Source organism: Chrysemys picta, chromosome 12 (assembly GCF_011386835.1).
Source record: "Chrysemys picta bellii isolate R12L10 chromosome 12, ASM1138683v2, whole genome shotgun sequence".
Taxonomy (NCBI): domain Eukaryota; kingdom Metazoa; phylum Chordata; order Testudines; family Emydidae; genus Chrysemys; species Chrysemys picta.
The window spans coordinates 45,127,244-45,145,636 of NC_088802.1; the positions used below are offsets into that span (position 1 = coordinate 45,127,244).

Here is an 18,393-nt window from a genome sequence, read left to right on the forward strand (position 1 = left end):
ACAGCCACAAGCCTCTTTCCTCAGCTGCTCTCACACCTGACCTTACATGCTTGATGGTAAATACTCATTATTAATTGACGTTGGAGGTGCTGCCTTTAGGAACTGAAGCTTAGGACTAAAAACAAATTTAAAAGAAATCTGCAAGCTTTAAAAGTAGCCCTGTCATTTCAATACAAGTTGGTAATGCCAAAAAAAAAGTCCCTGGAAGAAGTTTAAACTCTTTTCCCCCTGACATCTTTATTATATGAACACAAATAAATTCACCATTAACATAGTTAGTGTGCTTTAAATGTTATCAAACTTCATAAAACATACAAAAATATTTCTCTGAATGCATAGATTTACTCAGTTACCAGCACTATATTTTTAGTCATTAGTTCTTTAGCAAAAGTTGTGTTGCATATCAAGTTAACAGTTAGTAGTTGTGAATTAGAGGAAATAAAGCTTATTAATCGCTTCCATTAGTTACTGGACAATTCTGTTACATTGTTTATGTAAAAGTGACAATGTCCTACATGCATTAAACCATAGGCTCTGCTAAGCTAGCTGTGAATACTCTTAATTTTGAGCTACATCGCTACTGTTTTTTCCAAACAGTTTAGCATTCACTTTGAAATAACCCTTGCACTACAGTGGCAAGTATGTAGGTCAAATCCCCACCACAGGGAGAATCAGGTTTGACTAAGTACTGATGTCAGTAGGGGCCTTCAGTTGAGTAGAAGTTGAATCAGGCCTTATGCACTTGTCCAGCCACTGCATGGACAGAACAGGGGAGAGTACTGGCTGAGTGGATTAGATGGCAGAAGGATTAGACCACAGATGCATATCGTTGGAGGCTTTCATTGGTGGAGTGTTAGTTGGAATAGGGAAAGGACCTAGAATGCAGTAATCAATTTTGAACCACTTAAACATCTCAGTGATCAAAAGGAAAGTGTTAGTAACTTTCTCATCTTTATATTTTGGATTTTATCTGTCATGTTGCAAAACAATTTGCCACATTCTATTATTGTCTAGTCAAATTCAGAAATGTCTACTTAATATAAACCAATATGTGCCATCAGTTGTACAGCATGTGAAAACATGTTGGTTAAAAAGAGCAGCAGCTACTGCAAGGGGAAGCTATCCCCCTATGCAATGTATTACACTAAATCATTTCCAATATTACACACTGCAATCCACATTAAAAAAAAATCCCTACTGTTGTATCAAGATCTTCTTGGGGTAGTAGTGCAGGAAGAAGCTATTTGAAGGCAGCTGCTCTATTATAGCTTAATAAAGAAATAGAGTTGGAGATGGACTCAATATTAGATCGCTTATAAATTAGGTTACGTTCTTAATTGAAAGACACTGGTAGGAAGTGTTTGTTTCAGTCATAAGAAAGGCCAGATTGCCTACTCAATCTGGAATTGCCATTTCTAGTTTTTCTGCATATCAACCTAGCCTTCATCAGTCTCAGGGTAGCCAAGTGTTTTGCGAACTGCTGGAGATTAGTACTTCCAGCAACAAAAGTGCTCCTTGGGAGAAAAAACAACTTGAAAATATGGTATTTGATAGCAAATGTGATCCATGTTTTAAATTAACACTGCTCAGGATAAGAGCTCAAGTAGGCTTAGATTCAAGTTTTTAACATAGTGTTATAAAGTATCCAAGAACATTAAACTATTTGGATTACTCAATTGGCTGAAGCTTTGGACACGCTTTAAGTGACACCAGCTCGTGCAATGTAATGCAACAGTTGTGGGAAGAATGTGTCATACAGAATCAATTTAAAAACAGCTCCAAGTGCGTATGTTAATTGCTTCTGATGATGCCTCTATTTCCATTCACATGTTCCCTTAATTGGGTTTGGCTAAGCAAGAGCAGACTGTCTCCTCTGGAGTTGATACTTCCACTTCTCAACAACAAATATTTTCTAGTATTGTGCTCCTAGTGCACAGGAGGCTGAATTTAACCCCGATTCCCTGAACTATTAGCATCAATGAGGCTAGTTCCTAGAAGATATTTTAAAAAACCCATTAAAGCACTACTAGAATCATAGGGAGTAATTAATGCTTGCCAGGTGGACAAGTGTTAGGGAATGAATTCTTTTAGACGTATATAGGTTTTTAAAAGCAATTGACACCCACAAAAATAATGTAAATATACAGTCAAACATGGGCTGTTTCCTTTTAAGCACAACCATATATGTAACTTTCATTTGTTTTGATAATCTAATACACTTGTTCAACAGTGCGGCTAAGATTTACTTTTTAAAAAATCAATGTTTTAAGAACAAAATATTAAAAGTTATCCCATTTTGTTCAGTTGGGTCATCTATTAGTTTGGGGAAGAAAAATGGAAGGTGTTTACTAAACATCAATGGCAGTTTGACATCTGGGAACCTGATTTTAGCAAGCTGTCCCTTTGTGGTTGTTACAGTGGGTGTTCTATGGACTGTTTGGAGCACTAAATACCACTGCTCTAGAAGACAGCATGGCATGCTACTTCATACTTAGGGCAGTTGTAAGAGACTCAGTGAGCCAGGTACTGGTGACAGCAGAGAGAGACTGCACCTTGAGGAGTCTGAGAAATAAGGGCAGTATTTACATTTTCAGGGGGCCACAAGCGACAGAAGCCTAAATTTATAATTTATGCAAAAAATATATAGATATCTAACTGTGCCTGATTTTTCTAGAAGTCTTTACTTTTCATGCCAACAGTTGACCAGCTGTCTTCTTATGCCAGATACAACCAATAAACTTCATTAACTTGTATCTGAAGCATGTCGGCTTAATAGACAAATGAGGTACCCTTTATCTGAATACAATATTAAGTTAAAAAAAGCAAAGGGGATAATAAATATCAAAGATATACTATTATTAGTTAAAATATTAACCCTAAGGTTTCACACACAATTAATCCACTGCTTCAGAAGACAGCAGCATATAATTCTCACATTCTAGAAAGTTCAGTAAGTCAGCTTTGATGCTTTACTATTGTAGCAAGACCTCTCCATCAGTGTTGATGCAGCATTTCTAAAAGGAGAGTTGTCACTTTTCATTAGAACCAGCTCCAGTTCTTGAAAATCCTGAAGTCTTGCAACATCTTTGTCCTTAAAAAGATGAAAACAAAAAAAGCAAATGTCTATAAATGTATTTACCATTAATGCGTATAAACAAGGTCAGGCCTATGAAAGCAAGCATTAACCAACCGCCAGGTACAATTCTATCCAACAAGGTACATAAGTACTTTTTTTTCTAGTTAACAGATGTGTCACTATTTGTCTTGCTCTATGATGGAATCTCTTAATATCGTTAAGATGACTTTTCCATTCTTCAAGTACCCAACTATTTGTATGTGAATTAAGCAGTGAAAGGATCTGACCAGAACATTACTAAGAAAGTCATGTGCATGTGTCAGATTAACTGAAAGTCATGCAGACAAGGCCAGTTGATTTCAGACACAGAACCATGAGAGCTGTGTTGTCTGAGCACAAAGGAATGTTTACATTGCTGATGGGGTACCCTTATACATTATTTGCAACAAAAGCTGAGGTAGGGTATTTCCACACACAAAGGTAATTCCATTTCCACATACTAATGACATGCTCAAGAGATTGAATGCACAATGTGCATGTTTGTCTAATGTTTCAAATACCTGACAACTGTAGGTGCCCGTGATTTCACATGCTTTGGGAGTTTAAAAACATAACCACTTTGATAAAAAGAAATACTTTTTTATTAGATCATGATGAAACTGCATTATTTCCCTCCTATGAAATCTTTCTTTGGGCCTGAATACTTAACAAAAAATTATGTGGCAGTCAGTTCGTGAACACAGTGCAATTCTTTGGAGTCTAAAGACAGTAGCTGATCTTTGTACTCCAGAATCCAAGATAACAGAGAAATTAAATTAATAATATCCGATTAGCAATTAAATATGGAAGTTCCTCTTACCTTTCTGACCAACGTATTCGGTAACTTTCTAATCTTCTCCACTTGTTCTTGATTAACACCCAATTCACAGCAACTGACTCTGAGTAGATCCTGATAGGTCAGTTCTTGTCTGTCTAATTCAATCTCAATGAAGTCATTTTCCCTAAGGTTCTGAATTCTTACCTTAAGCACCAATTCTAGTAAAAAAAAAAAATAATAATAATGATGGTGTGGGAGGAGGTCTGATATAATCTTACAAAGAAAAATAACCAGTATAATAGATTGAAACTGAAGGAGAATTTACATTTTATTATTTAAACTCAGAATTTTTTAGCGTAACACCAGAATCGTTCGTACAAGGATTTAAACCTGAGATACCCATAGAAAGTCCAGTAACACACATCCACAATGAAGGAAACAACCCAAAACTACAGAGGAAACCTTAAAATGATATGGGCATATTTAAAAAAAAATGCAATATTCTAAAGCCTCTATCAGAATGAATTCCTCTTTCTTCCCCGTGAATTTAGTGCTCGTGATCGCACAGATACTACTATATATTCCTGGGGGAATTCTGTGCCACTGCGTGTGCACAGAATTCACGTCCCCCACAGATTTCTTTGCTTTCCAGCAGAAAAATGACTTTCTGACAGGGAAGCTGCAAGAGCAGTCACACACCACTCCCTAGCAGAGAAGATACATTGTTTCAGGCACCCAGAGCAGCCGGCAGAGAGGTAAATCACCGTGGGGCTGGGGACACCCCAGACAGTGGCTCCTACCATGACCCGGGATCAGCTGCTAGTCCTGGCTGAGCTGGAGGGAGGAGAGGACAGGACTTCCAGTTCCCCTGCAAGAAGTGTCTGGGGCTGTGTCAGACCCACCCCCAGAAATCCCCCAGCTACAGGAAGCTCAGCATCCTCCTCCCCTCATCGCTCCTCAACTGTGGGGGAAGGGGGTCACTGTATGGGGGAGCTGCTCCCCCATCCACCCAACCCCTATGCATCTGGACCTCCCAGACCCCCTGCCAAGCCTCACCGGTACATCCAGACAGGACAAGAGGACTGGTTTGGAATACAGTTTCTATTTTGGGGGTTCTAACCATTCAGTTTATGGCTGAAATGGGAAATAAAACAGATTTTTCTTATTAAACACAAACAGCAGCACAGCTTCATTCATAATAATGTCATAATGACATGTCAAATCTGTTCCACTTGTGAGAGCAAACAGAATGCATGTAATTATCCACATTCTGGTCAGTTACACTAGAGTGAATTGCGAATAACCCTACTGACTTTAAGAAAGGTTTTCTGGGTTCACATCAGTGTAACAGAGCAGACCCAGTATGACTAATGAAGGGTTTCGTTTCAACAGCAATGAACTTCATTTGAAAAAAGTATTAGGAGATGTAAAGGAACCTCAGAAAAAGAAGCTAAGTTTTGTTACTAAGGGCTTGTCTACACACAGATTAATCCGGAATAAAGCAGGGTGTGAATTTGAAGTGGATTAACTCTTATTCCAGAATAACTCCCTCTATACACAAGCCCTAAATTACAAGTTGTATTGGTTTACAAGAGAGTTATTACACCTTGTATCATATTTGGCAGGGTTTATGATTTTTATATTGTTTGGGTTTTAGACTGGAATCTCTCCAGCAGAAAAAAAGTAGCTGTAATTGTAACACATTTATAGTACTGTATAAATAATACCACAATTAGCAGGGTGGGGAGAGCATTTGAAATAAGAGAGGGAATAGATCGCTCTCTGCCACCATACTGTCCCTTTGACATTTCCACCTCTTCTCCAAGAGGGTGGAAAGAGACAGATTGAGATCAGCATGAAATACACCCTTCACTTCAGTTCCCAACTAGTGATGCAAACATGGATCAGCAGTGTGGTAGCAAGATGCATGATCTTGGAAAATTACACTTTGTTACCTTGCATATTATATGGAAAAGTTCCGGTGAAGAAAAGTGGCTGAAATGTTGGTGCAGCCCCAGTATGAGAGCCATTCTGTTGCTGAGGTACAGGCTGTTTAGATGCTACTGGAGAAAAGAGGCCTCTATTATGAGACATGGATGGCTGACAAATGGAGCCATTCTGGACTCTAGGTTTTGGATATTCTGGCACCATGATGGCTGCTGATGGGGTGGGCTGGCCTTCCTTAGAGTGTACCACAGGAAAATCATCTTCGCTGTGTGATGACGTGGGTGTGCCTATGCTTTCAACCTGAGTTGCTGATGAACAAGAACTGGTCTCACACAGAGAAACAAAAGAGACGGAAGTGCTTTCATTCTGGAATGCTGTTGAGATGGATGGAATGCTGTTGCTTTCTTTAGTGTAAACATAAGGGAAGGGTGGATTGGCCAAATAGTTTGCAACAATTGGCAGATTTAAGTCTTCCACTTCTTCAAATTCATTTTCCTCCACTTCAGGTGGGGAGAGAAAGAGAGAGGGAAAAAAAACTTGTTACTTAAATATTATCATCTTCCCCAATTCAAATATAAAAGAGTTTTCCTACTGTGTCTCACAAAATTACATCATCTTGAAAAAAATCACAATTGCACAAATGTAGCTTGAGCCTATGGGCACTTGGAAGCATGGCAAAATGCTGGGAGTGTGAAATGAAAGAATAAAAATCAAGAGGGAAGGAAATTATTGTACAAACTGAGCTGGAAGCCAAAAAACAAAGCCAAAGATAAATAATTAAACCATCAAAAGCAGATACAAATGATGCCTTTAAATACAGCAATGCCAGTTCACCATCTGAAAGGATCAGATTGAGAAGTAGTTTCGATATGATTTTTTTTAAAGACATTATTTAAAATAATTGGTTTTCAAGATGCCAGCAAAGGAAGTGGACAGTTTTTCTCACTTAGCTGGTGTTCAACATAGGGTCCAATCTCGCAGTCCTCACATTCGCCAAACTACTGCAACAAATTTGGCTTGAATAAGAACGGCAGGAGTAGGCCCATTAACAGTAACAATGCCAAGGAAGCCCAAACAAGATGTTCTCAGTTTTCCTGGGGATGCACAACTACATTTGTTTCGGAGGTGAAAGTGACACATATCCCATACCTGGTAAGTGAGGCTCAGGTTTTATAGGTATTTAGGTACCTAACTCCCTTTGAAATCAATGGGAGCTAGACACCTCAATGCCTTTAAAAATCTGGGCATGAATGATTAGTGACCAGACAAACGTATCAGGCAGGAATTATGTGGGAGTTCATTTCCCTTGGACATGTCAGCCTAAGCTTTCAAAAGTCAAAACCCAAGTCACGTCCTACTGTATAGCTGCAGATTTTTGCCCAGAAGAAGGAAAAACCAGTTTTCAAAGATTATACCAATCACACAAATGACTGTGAAAATAGTAATGGCAGCCTATACTTAGCTACACATGCATTTACACAGCAGTCATGCAGCTATTACACACACTTCATGGATTGTCAAAGTGATCAGCCTGAATTTAAGAGGCCCACTCCCCAAACAAATACCATTAACATATACAAGCATGCCCACTGAAAGTTACAAAGGTGAAATTTCTATGGTACGGAAACACTGGACTCAATCAGACATATCTGCGCCATTTCTAAGAGTGTCACGGATCTAATTTTGGGCTTGCTTCTTGGCACATGTGTGGCATAAGCTTTTTAAATATACCAACGTTGTTTTGTCATGTGTATGGAGAAGGTTACGTTTTACTGCCAGGAAGTCATAACTCAGCTATGAAATTCTCAGAAGCCATCACTCCTAAAATGTAGCAGTTGCTTCTGTATACAATGGCCTTGTAAGACTTGATTCAGCTTGACCAGATCTCTTTTATGTATCTATACATAAAAGCCTTTGGCTTGAGGCTTGATTCAACTCCATTTAAACACTTCAATGAGAGTTGGAGAAGCAGTTTCATTCTGAGTTCTGTAGCTAAAAGAGGACTCAAAGGGCTTATCTACACAAGGAAATGTACTGATATAGTTATACCGGTATAATTATATTGCAATAATTATACCAGTATAACTCTATATGTGCACATGCTTTATTTCAGAATAGGAGTACTTTTTTCCAGTTTAGTTTATGTCACTTTCACTACATTGGTATAATTATTGCAGTAAATTTCCCCATGTAGACAAGCCTTAAGAAAGCACTTTCCTAGCAAGAGTGGAGCTTTTGAACTGCAGTTGGCAACCATCAGTTTATAGTATCATATTAAAAAAGTAAAACAGGTTTACTAGTGAAATAATAACCACACTAAACAAATTTGAAGATCATATGAGGAAATACATCAGTAATCACCTTTAAACCTGAATGTGTCATGCAAATCAAATGGCATACACCCTCTTATTCTCTGTCTCCTCTCCATAGCAAAGTCCATATCGACCTGCTGTGTCACAGTCAGGCTTTGCTTGACATAAAATATTCTTGCACTTATGTTTATACTGATTTCCACAGGAGCATGACTGAGGCCAAAGTAACTTGCCCAGAGTAAGTCAGTATCAGAACCAGGAGTAAAATTCAGGAGTCTTGATTCCAACAATTTCTTACAACTTAATAGAATACATTTACAAATATCTACAAGGCACTAGGTACACATGGAAGATCAAAGACGTTAACATATTTACCTACATGGGGTATAATCTTTTAAACTCATATAGATAGATAAGGGATTACCAGTTATAGAAAGGCACACTCCATCTAAAAAAAAATTAAAAACAGGTACCTGAATTGGAAGAGCAAAACTTTTTTGAAAGTGAATAAAAAAGTAAACTCATAAAATTCACTGCCACAAAATTCATCTAACACAAGTTTCATCTTGGCACAAAACATGTTCACAGCAAAGATGTAAACCCTAGAAAAACCTGCAACCCTTCCTTGCATGAATTGTGCCACTGAAGTCAATGGAACTACTTGTATGAGTAAGCATTACTGGTGTAACTTCAGGACAGGACTGGACCCTGTCTTTATAATAGAAATGCTGTCAGTCTATGGAACTAGGGAAAACCACTAAATACTACGACCAACTATTTTAGAATAAATGTCAAAATATGTAAGTTGTACCTCCCATAATCTTCCTGATTTCTTTCTTTGACGTTAACTGGGCTGCCAGTTCTCCTTTAGCTGTGAGAATCTCCTTATCAGCACCAGCATCAATCAGGCAAGAGACCACTTCAGCATGATTCCGTTTGCATGCCCAGTGCAAACAAGTCCTGTGTGTAAAGAAAATATACTGGTGACTTTGTAGTTCCAATGAACTATACCCCGACCACAAACCATTATGTGCCAACAATAATAATCCATTTGCCGGAGGTTGCACGTAGAATAAGAGTGACTTGGGAGTCACTGGAGTCGCTTCCACATTTAAACTGAACATGATTCAGTTGTAAATTCCTTGGGGGAGGGACTTCCTTTACCTTGATCAGTTGGTGTACACTGACCGTGCTAAACAAACAAAAACAACAACACTGCTTCATGCTATTAATAAAATATAGTGTTGGTGGTCCTTGTACTTGAGCAATGTTAACTGTTACACAATATATAGTGTAACAGAAATTAAAGAGGACAATAGACTTAGTAGACCCCTGTAAAGACTTGGACTAAAATCTTCAAAAACAAGGGCCTAAAGGAAGTCCATATTTAGGGATATAAAATTATATATTAATAGATTTTTAAGGCCAGAAGGGACGATAGATTACCAAGTCTGACCTTCTGTGTATCACAGGCCATTCAATTTCAGCCAGGTACTGAGTCCAAAATGTGTTTGATTAAAGCAAATCTTCCAGAAAGGCATCCAGAATTGAAGACATCAAGAGATGGAGAATCTACCACTGCCCTTGGTAGCTTGTTTCAGTGGTAAAGCACCTGCATTGTTAAAATTTTTTACTTCAGCTCCCAACTATTGAGTCTTCTTATGCCCTTCTCCACTAAAAACTGTCCGTTTTTTTCCCCAATACTACGGTGCATCAAGCAGCTCTCAACAAAGTCATTGGGAGATGCCGGGTGCTCAGCATTTTTGAAAAATCCAGCTACTGACTTGGACACCTAAATAAGAACTCTGGGACCCCATTTTAGGGTTATACCTCTGAAAATGTTGGCCAAGGGCTTTATCATGGTTCAGTAACATGCTATAAGTCAGTTTGGTCCCATCTACACAGATAAATCCAAGCCCTGGTACTACAAATCAGGGTACTACCACGTTAACACAATCACAGTGAATAAAGCATGGTGCCAAGCTTACATGCTACATCCACTCACACTTTTGTTAATAATAATGCTTAGGTCTTATATAGCATTTTTCATGGCTAGGTCTCAAAACACTTTACAAAGGAGATCAATATAAATACACCATTTTACAGACGGGGAAACCAAGGCACAGAGCACTGACGTGAGGTTCCCAGGATCACCCAGCAGGCCATTGGCAGAGCTAGGTACAGAATCCAAGTCTCCTAAGTTCCAGTCCAGGGCACTACCCACTAGGCCCCGCTTGCCTCCCAGCGCTGAGCCTTTCATCCCCAATGATGCCAACGGTATAAACGTTAGCAAGAGTCATGCAGCCACTTCTGGGGCAGGAGAGCAGGGCAGGTCAGAGAGACTTAGAACAAGGGCACCAGCACAAACCCCTCCTGTGATCCCAACAGGGATGGGGGCTCCACACTCACACACACCAGCCCTCGGGCTGCCAGTCCCTGCCTTAGGCAATGCTCCCCAGCCCCAGCTCTCCCAGCAGAAACCTGGCAGGGGGTGACCGGCTGAGCTGTCCCAGCGAGGGGGGTGAGGGGCCCGCAGAAGGTTAGAGCAGCGGGGGGGGAGTGCAGGAGGTTATGGGGGGACGCAGGTTAGAGCAGCGGGGGGGAGTGCAGGAGGTTATGGGGGGTCCGCAGGTTAGAGCAGCGGGGGGGAGGGAGTGCAAGAGGTTATCGCGGGGGGGGCACGAAGGAGGCTAGAGCAGCGGGGGGGGGAGTGCAGAAGGTTATGGGGGGACGCAGGTTAGAGCAGCAAGGGGGGAGTGCAAGAGGTTATCGCGGGGGGGGCGCAAGAGGTTATCGCGGGGGGGCACGAAGGAGGTTAGAGCAGCAGGGGGGGGAGTGCAGGAGGTTATCGCGGGGGGGGGGGCGCAGGAGGTTGGGGGGGACGCAGGTTAGAGCAGCGGGGGGCACGCAGGAGGTTAGAGCAGCGGGGGGGGTGCAGGAGGTTATGGGGGGACGCAGGTTAGAGCAGCGGGGGGGGAAGTACAGGAGATTATCGTGGGGGGGCGCAGGTTAGAGCAGCGGGGGGCACGCAGGAGGTTAGAGCAGCGGGGGGGAGTGCAGGAGGTTATCGCGGGGGGGGGCGCAGGAGGTTGGGGGGGACGCAGGTTAGAGCAGCGGGGGGGGCGCAGGAGGTTATGGGGGGGACGCAGGTTAGAGCAGCGGGGGGGGGCAGGAGGTTATGGGGGGACGCAGGTTAGAGCAGCGGGGGGGGAGTGCAGGAGGTTATGCGGGGGACGCAGGTTAGAGCAGCGGGGGGGGCGCAGAAGGTTAGAGCAGCGGGGGGGGGGAGTGCAGGAGGTTATGGCGGGGGGGGCGCAGGAGGTTATGGGGGGACGCAGGAGGTTAGAGCAGCGGGGGGGGGAGTGCAGGAGGTTATGGCGGGGGGGGCGCAGGAGGTTATGGGGGGGACGCAGGTTAGAGCAGCGGGGGGGGCGCAGGAGGTTATGGGGGGGCACGCAGGAGGTTAGAGCAGCGGGGGGGGAGTGCAGGAGGTTATCGCGGGGGGGCGCAGGTTAGAGCAGCGGGGGGGGCGCAGGAGGTTATGGGGGGGACGCAGGTTAGAGCAGCGGGGGGGGCGCAGGAGGTTATGGGGGGGCGCAGGAGGTTAGAGCAGCGGGGGGGGGGAGTGCAGGAGGTTATCGCGGGGGGGGCGCAGGTTAGAGCAGCGGGGGGCGCAGGAGGTTATGGGGGGGCGCAGGAGGTTAGAGCAGCGGGGGGGGGGGGGAGTGCAGGAGGTTATCGCGGGGGGGGGCGGCACTGACCAGCCGTTGATCTCATTGGGGGAGTTGACGTCCGCCCCGCTCTGCAGCAGGCGCCGAACCTCCTCCAGGTCCCCCAGAGCGGCCGCTTCCCGCAGCCTCTCCTGCAGCTCCCTCTCCTCCAGGGGGCCGCTCATCGCCCTCCCGGTGGGGACCTGGCCCCCCTGGCCTGGCCGCCGCCTCCCGGCCCCAGAGCCCTTCCCGCCCCCCGGGATGGCACTGCCCGGCAGCCGCTCCGGAGCGCTCCTCGGAGGGGCCCTATTCTCAGTGGCACCCCGCGCCTCGCCCTTTCGTTCCTAGCCCGGCCCAGCGCCTTGGGCCTGCCTGGGGGGCGGAACTCGGATCTCCAACGCGGGGGGCCTGGCCCCACTCCCGGGCGGGTGCGGAGGCTCAGTCAGCCCTCGGGAGGGCATCGTGTTCCGCCGGTGTCTGGGTTGCCAACCCCCAGCAAGTGTTCAAAAATCAGGTGCCAGCTCCCCCACCCCCCAAAACAAAATCATGAGATTTAAATAATAATAATTAATAAAGCTTTAGGCTCCTTTAATTCACCTTCTGATTATCTCAATGTCAAGTGACTTGTCCAAGGCCAGGCAACAAGTCAGTCCAGCAACAGAACCCAGGCCACCTACTCCTGTACCCCTTGCAGTGACTTCATTGCCATCTGGAGCTGTAGTCTTGCTCACAGGCTTGTGCATTAAAATTTGACTTTCGGCTGGGCCCAGTGATTCAATTCCACAGCTCCAACACTTTGTCAGACCGTTTCAGACGGCGGAGCGGATGGCCCTCAATGGTTCTGACATAATTCGATACCACGTGGACACAAAATGAAGTTTAAGATTTGTGGGAATAAATGTTAATTCCTAACATCAAATACTTTCGGGGGCGCTATCAAAGCAGCAAGAAATCTGAACATATATGGGCCTGGAAAATCCATAAAGATGAGGGCAGAATTACTGCTCCACACAAAAGGAAAAAAGGACAGAAGGCCCTATTCTAAAAGTTCTCCCTCTGTGTTACTCCCACTGACATCAAGGGGGATTCTGTGTGTGCAAGGTTTAAGTGAGTTAGCCCCGAATAATCAACAGCTTTATTAGTAAAAATATATTGTGACACTAGGGGTCGCAATGGAACAACAATAAGAGTTTCAGAGCCCAGTTTTGCACTTGTGTAATACTGTCATACGTCTTTCATGCAAAAAAACAAACAAAACCCAACAGCCTTAGCATTTTCACAGAGCAGATTTCAAAGCGCTTCTCAGTAAAGACAACAAGGAGTCTGGTGGCACCTTAAAGACTAACAGATTTATTTGGGCATAAGCTTTCGTGAGTAAAAACCTCACTTCTTCGGATATTATGCAACGTTTTAAAAATGGGGAAAATTGAGGCACAGAGTAATTCCCCGCCCAAATTCAGAATTCAGTTTGATTCTACTCAAGGTTTTATACCACCACACCCACTACATCATTTGTGGTATCTGAGCACTTCAGGTCAGCAGGTCACTCAACAAGATAGTTTTCTAGCTAGGACTAAAGCCTACACCCTCAATGGTATTTAGGTGCCTGACTCCAAATGATTTCAATTGGAGGTTTTAGGTGCCTATAATAGTCCTTTGAGAATCTGGGGCTAGAACCCTCATCTCTGGTCCTTATGCCCAAATTACTGTGTTTATACTTAAATGCTATGCAGGTTTACTAGCCCATAATTACACAGTGTTCTTCTCTCTAGAGTGGTAAGACTGGCTCTCTCATGACAGTCTATGTAAGAGAGGATTAGCTGAGGATTTACTTGCCTCCAGCCTGTCACGACTAGCTTTCCCTCTTTCCCCCATGTACTCTGGATTTTCTGACTCATCTAATACCCCTAAACACTGGAACTAAGAAAATGTATGCCAGAAAAACCAGACCAAATCACAAGCCCCCATTCCCACCTCCCCTACCCCTGTATTACATCCAATTTAGTGCCCAAGCCTCTCAAGTGCTGAGCTCATCCAGGATCTGGTTCTCCACTGCCTTCTGCAGGGTGAATGTAAAATGCTACATTGCTGGGAGTGGAGTGGTCTGGTCTGAGAGCATTTGGCACAGGAATAAATGGTAATACAACGTAGCAGAGAATCAGGCTCCGTGTAAAGTTCTGAACACCCTGCACTCCCCTGGAAACTTTTGGGACTTGAGGGTATGCAACTCTGTGCAGAACCTAAACAGGAGTTGCAGCAGCTGCTGGCCCAGCACCTGAGACCCTGGGTTTTCTGCAGCATCCAGAGCTGGCGAAAGAGAACCCCTAGGAAGCATGGGGATGGGGGGGGTCTTGCCCCCAGCTGTTCAAGTCAAGCTTGGGGACATCTGAGGTCTGGTCCATATTTTTTAACTATAATGTTGGCAACTCCATTAATAAAACAGAATACTGTACAGCTCTTCTATATAACCTTGGGAGCAACATTCAGGAGAAGTTGCATTGACATCAATAGGACTACTCACCTACTTAAACAGAGGGATAAGTATTTGCAGGATCAGGCCCTTAATTTTTGCCTTTTCTGGTCTGAGATCAAGGCTCCTGTGATTTGTTGTTTGATTGTTTCTTACTGTCGCATCTTCTGTGAACTACTTAATGTAACTTAAACTCTGTATCAATTGCTTTAAAAATGAAGCAGCCTCACTGATTCATTTTCTGTTCCTTGTATAAGCCTTTTTGGAAAACCATGGCCTATTGTTTTGAAAATAGCATTTGAAGTCTTTTCCCTTCCCCCTTTTCACATCTCAATTCTAATTCCCCAACACCCTTAATCAAATCCTCAGTAGTTTAGAATTGTTGTTAAACGTCTTTTTGAGGATTACAATTGTTTTATTCCTGATTACACAGGGAACGTATATATCGCTGTATAATCGCATTTGAAACATATAATCCCCCCAACCCACCCAAAATGATGTTTATAACAATTTGAACATACCCCAGGCTTGGTTAAGGCGATTAAAAATACGATTTAGGTAGAGCCATGGACCGTAAAATTTATACTTTTATAAAACATTTTTAAAGCTCTTATGGCTTTAAGGCTGGGGGGATGAAGGGTCTGGTGGGGAGAAGAGGGGAGGAGCTAAAAGTCAACGCTTGGATTAAAACATGCTTTTAACCTGATTGGTGCTGCCCAGTTTGAGTGTTTGAAGAAACTTGAGTGTTTGAATAAATAGGAGTCAGAGGAAGATGGGAAACTTCCCTGTCCCCATCATTCCTGTGGTTTTCCCAGAAAGGTCTCAGCATGAAAAATCTAAACTCCGTTGGGGATTTCAGTTAACAATCTAATGAGTGACAGAGACAGAGTCAATGTAAGCAGCAAAGATTTACACATGTGCTTAACTTTACAGCCTAAATATGGATGTTACTGCCTATCTTTAGGCAGCCAGGTTTGAAAATTTTGGCTATAGCCTCGTTGCACCTCATTTTGCCCATCCCTAAAGCCAGTAAAGTGGAAGCATGTTTCAGTTTTACCCTCTTCCCACTGTTCCTGTGTCACTTTTCTAAGATCATTAGCTCAGCGGGGCTTGGGCTGTGTCTATCTTTGTATTTTGTACAGCACCTCATGCAATGGGCCTTTGGTCCTGATTGGGTACCTGTGGCTGCTACCTTAATGTAAGTATTAAACAATCATAATAATACCACCCTGGGGTGTTGTGAAGCTTAATTAATGAAGGTGTGAGTATGGCATGGTGCCATCTTGTGGACCATGAAGGTATGTAACAGGAAATTAGCTACAAAGAAAGTGGAGACAGTCAGTTTAGGGGCTCTCTGAGTAAAATATTTAATCCATTTTCATCTACGATGTCATTTATGTGATTGTTAGATAAAAGCACTTAACTGAAACCAAAGATTCCATGATTGTATCTAAAGTTCCTCAGTTGGAATGCACAAGGGCAGTGCTAAGTAGTATCACACAATAGTATGATTGACAAACCACTGATCTTCAAAACAGGTTATTGTCGGTCTGAAATTTTTCAAGTTTTGTGTTTATCCGGTGGGGGGGGGGGGGGGGGGGGCAAAAGTCTTCTAACGGGTTATGTTGACTCGATTTAGTCACCTCTGCTGTTTGCTTCATCTCCATCTCAAGTGAAAGTCCAAATGCATGAGGCTTAGGTGCCACTTCAGTCCCACTTATGCATGATTAGATGGCGAAGGCTTAAGACTTGTGCCAGTTCTCTACACGAGGGTGGATTTCACTTGGATTTTCACAAGTGCTTGGTATTGACCTGCCTCTTCTCCCAGTCAAGCTAATTAGAGTTTTGCCATGACATCAATGGGAGCAGGGTTAGGCCAATGCTGAGTGCTTTTAAAATTCCCACTCTAAGACTTTTATTGATCTCAGTCCTGTCTCACTCCAGCCCATTAACTTAGTGTGGTGAACCCACCATACCTTCTGCCATGCTATTTTCCACTGCTACTGCCTGCTTGTTCTCAGAGGGACTTTGACTTGAGGTAATGTTTCTAATATGAGGTGCGGATGCTGGTCATTCACCACATATTTTTTTGGATATTCTTTTTTAATCCATGCATGCAAACCAATCCAAGAAAATAAATCCTGCTGTGACCTCTAGCTGCTCCAATCTGGTCTAAAACAAACCCGTAAATCCCCAAGCTTTGCCTTGGTAGTGACACAGTGTTTATCAATTAGACGATAAACACAAGCTCAGATATGGAGGCGCTAAGTTGGCACTGATTAGTGGCCTCCAAGTTCTACTATGCTATGGTTCTCTGACTTATTTCAACCTAAATAACAATACAATATAAGTTGCTATTGCTTTAGGGTGATCAGACAGCAAGTGTGAAAAATCGGGACACGGGGTGGGGAGTAATAGGAGCCTATATAAGAAAAAGACCCAAAAATCGGAGCTGTCCCTGTAAAATCGGGACATCTGGTCACCCTATATTGCTTAGAGAAACTTTGAATAGAGCTGGTCAAAAACCTGTTTTAGGGAGGGGAGGGGGAAATCAAAATTTCAAAGTTGTTTTCCTTCCAAAGTGTTCTAAATAAACAAAGTTGTTTTTTCTATATTTTTTTCCAATATTCTTTTCCAAAGTTTTGTGTGGTTGAATTGTGACATCATATGTGACTCAGCCAATCAACATTCAATTGCTCTTCATTCATTTGTATACAGAACTCGGGTTAAAATATGAGAGCTGTTTGAGATTTTTTACACTTTAAAACTGTCTTATTTCACAGCTATGACGTCACAGCCACCGCATGTAACCAGATACTCTTGTGACGAGCACAACATAAGAACTTATACAGAATAGATTTCTGATGACATCAGACTCATGAAACTGACACATCTTGTGATGGGACATATAGTTGAAGCCAGGTCCTCTACACTCCTTACAAAGGTATAATTCCCATTGACTTTAAGGACTGCAGTGTTGGGAAGAACATCACCACACAAGTAATTGCTCTGACTATAGGTGTATATCATTCAATCATATTCTCAGTTGGCCTTGTGATTTTATTATTGTCTCATCTACATCAGTGCTCAATCTGTGCACTTTGAAATGTTTGTACTAAGTGCGGTGGAATGAGTCACTTAGCACTGCTGCTCCCTGGGGAGTGCACAGATCATTTCTAAACAACCAAGGCAGGGAATTTGGAACCCAAGGGTAATGGTACATCAGCTTAGAGGCTCATGTTAAGAAGTCCAACAAGTTTGGATGACAACTGAAAATTGTTCAGTGGATTAATGTCTATAACTGGGTTGGCTCAGACTCATAGCAAGCCTCAGCTGCAATGTATGGATCCAAACCCCTCTCAGAGTTATTATTATTTATTTTTATTACAGTAGCACCTAGGAGCCCCAGTTATGGACCAGGATCCCCTTGTGCCAGGTGCTGCACGCACACAGAATAAAAAGATGGACCATGAGTTCATGGAGGGAGGGGTTGGCACAGACCCATCGCTAGTTCTGACATTATTTTGTCCCTCCCCGCCCCCCCAGACTGCCTTCCCTCGTTAGACTCTCTCAAGCAATACATGACAGCCATCACAGCAACAAATGACTAAGGGCTAAACCCATCCCTGCCTTTTGATGTTGTGGATGGCCAAGCCTATAACAGGGCTCAAAAAAGAACTAGATAAGTTCATGGAGGATAGGTCCATCAATGGCTATTAGCCAGGATGGGCAGGGATGGTGTCCCTAGCCTCTGTTTGCCAGAATCTGGGAATGGGCGACAGGAAATGGATCACTTGATGATTACGTGTTCTGTTCATTCCCTCTGGGGCACCTGGCACTGGCCACCTTTGGAAGACAGGATACTGGGCTAGATGGACCTTTGGTCTGACCCAATATGGCCGTTCTTATGTTCATATGATTACACCGGGAGTTGTAGCTGCTTATAGCAAGGGCAGGGCCTCAATTCAGCAATGCATTAAGTTAAGCAACTGCTTAAGTACTTTGCTGAGGTGTGGCCTAAATTTGGTTCAACTGGTTTATTTGCTTTAAACGAAATTGAC

The 18,393-nt window shown here is 43.2% G+C and overlaps 1 protein-coding gene across 9 annotated transcripts in view; it reads right to left on the reverse strand.

Moving 5' to 3' along the window:
• Positions 1–211: 211 nt before the first annotated feature.
• Positions 212–18,393, reverse strand: part of LOC101953559 (ankyrin repeat domain-containing protein 40-like) — a 46,324-nt gene continuing 28,142 nt past the window's right edge. For 2 of the 9 annotated variants that reach the window (XM_065562819.1, XM_065562818.1), the window contains 5 exons: positions 8,964–9,112; positions 8,532–8,600; positions 5,849–6,340; positions 3,936–4,111; positions 212–3,091 (listed from right to left, as the gene is read on the reverse strand). In XM_065562819.1, coding sequence (XP_065418891.1) covers positions 2,948–3,091; positions 3,936–4,111; positions 5,849–6,340; positions 8,532–8,600; positions 8,964–9,112 — 1,030 coding nt within the window. In that variant the 3' untranslated portion in view covers positions 212–2,947. Of the gene's footprint in view, positions 3,092–3,935; positions 4,112–5,848; positions 6,341–8,531; positions 8,601–8,963; positions 9,113–10,248; positions 10,534–11,913; positions 12,194–12,459; positions 12,664–18,393 lie in introns of those variants that run through there. The other 7 variants (XM_065562816.1, XM_065562821.1, XM_065562815.1 and 4 more) reach the window with 7 other exon arrangements.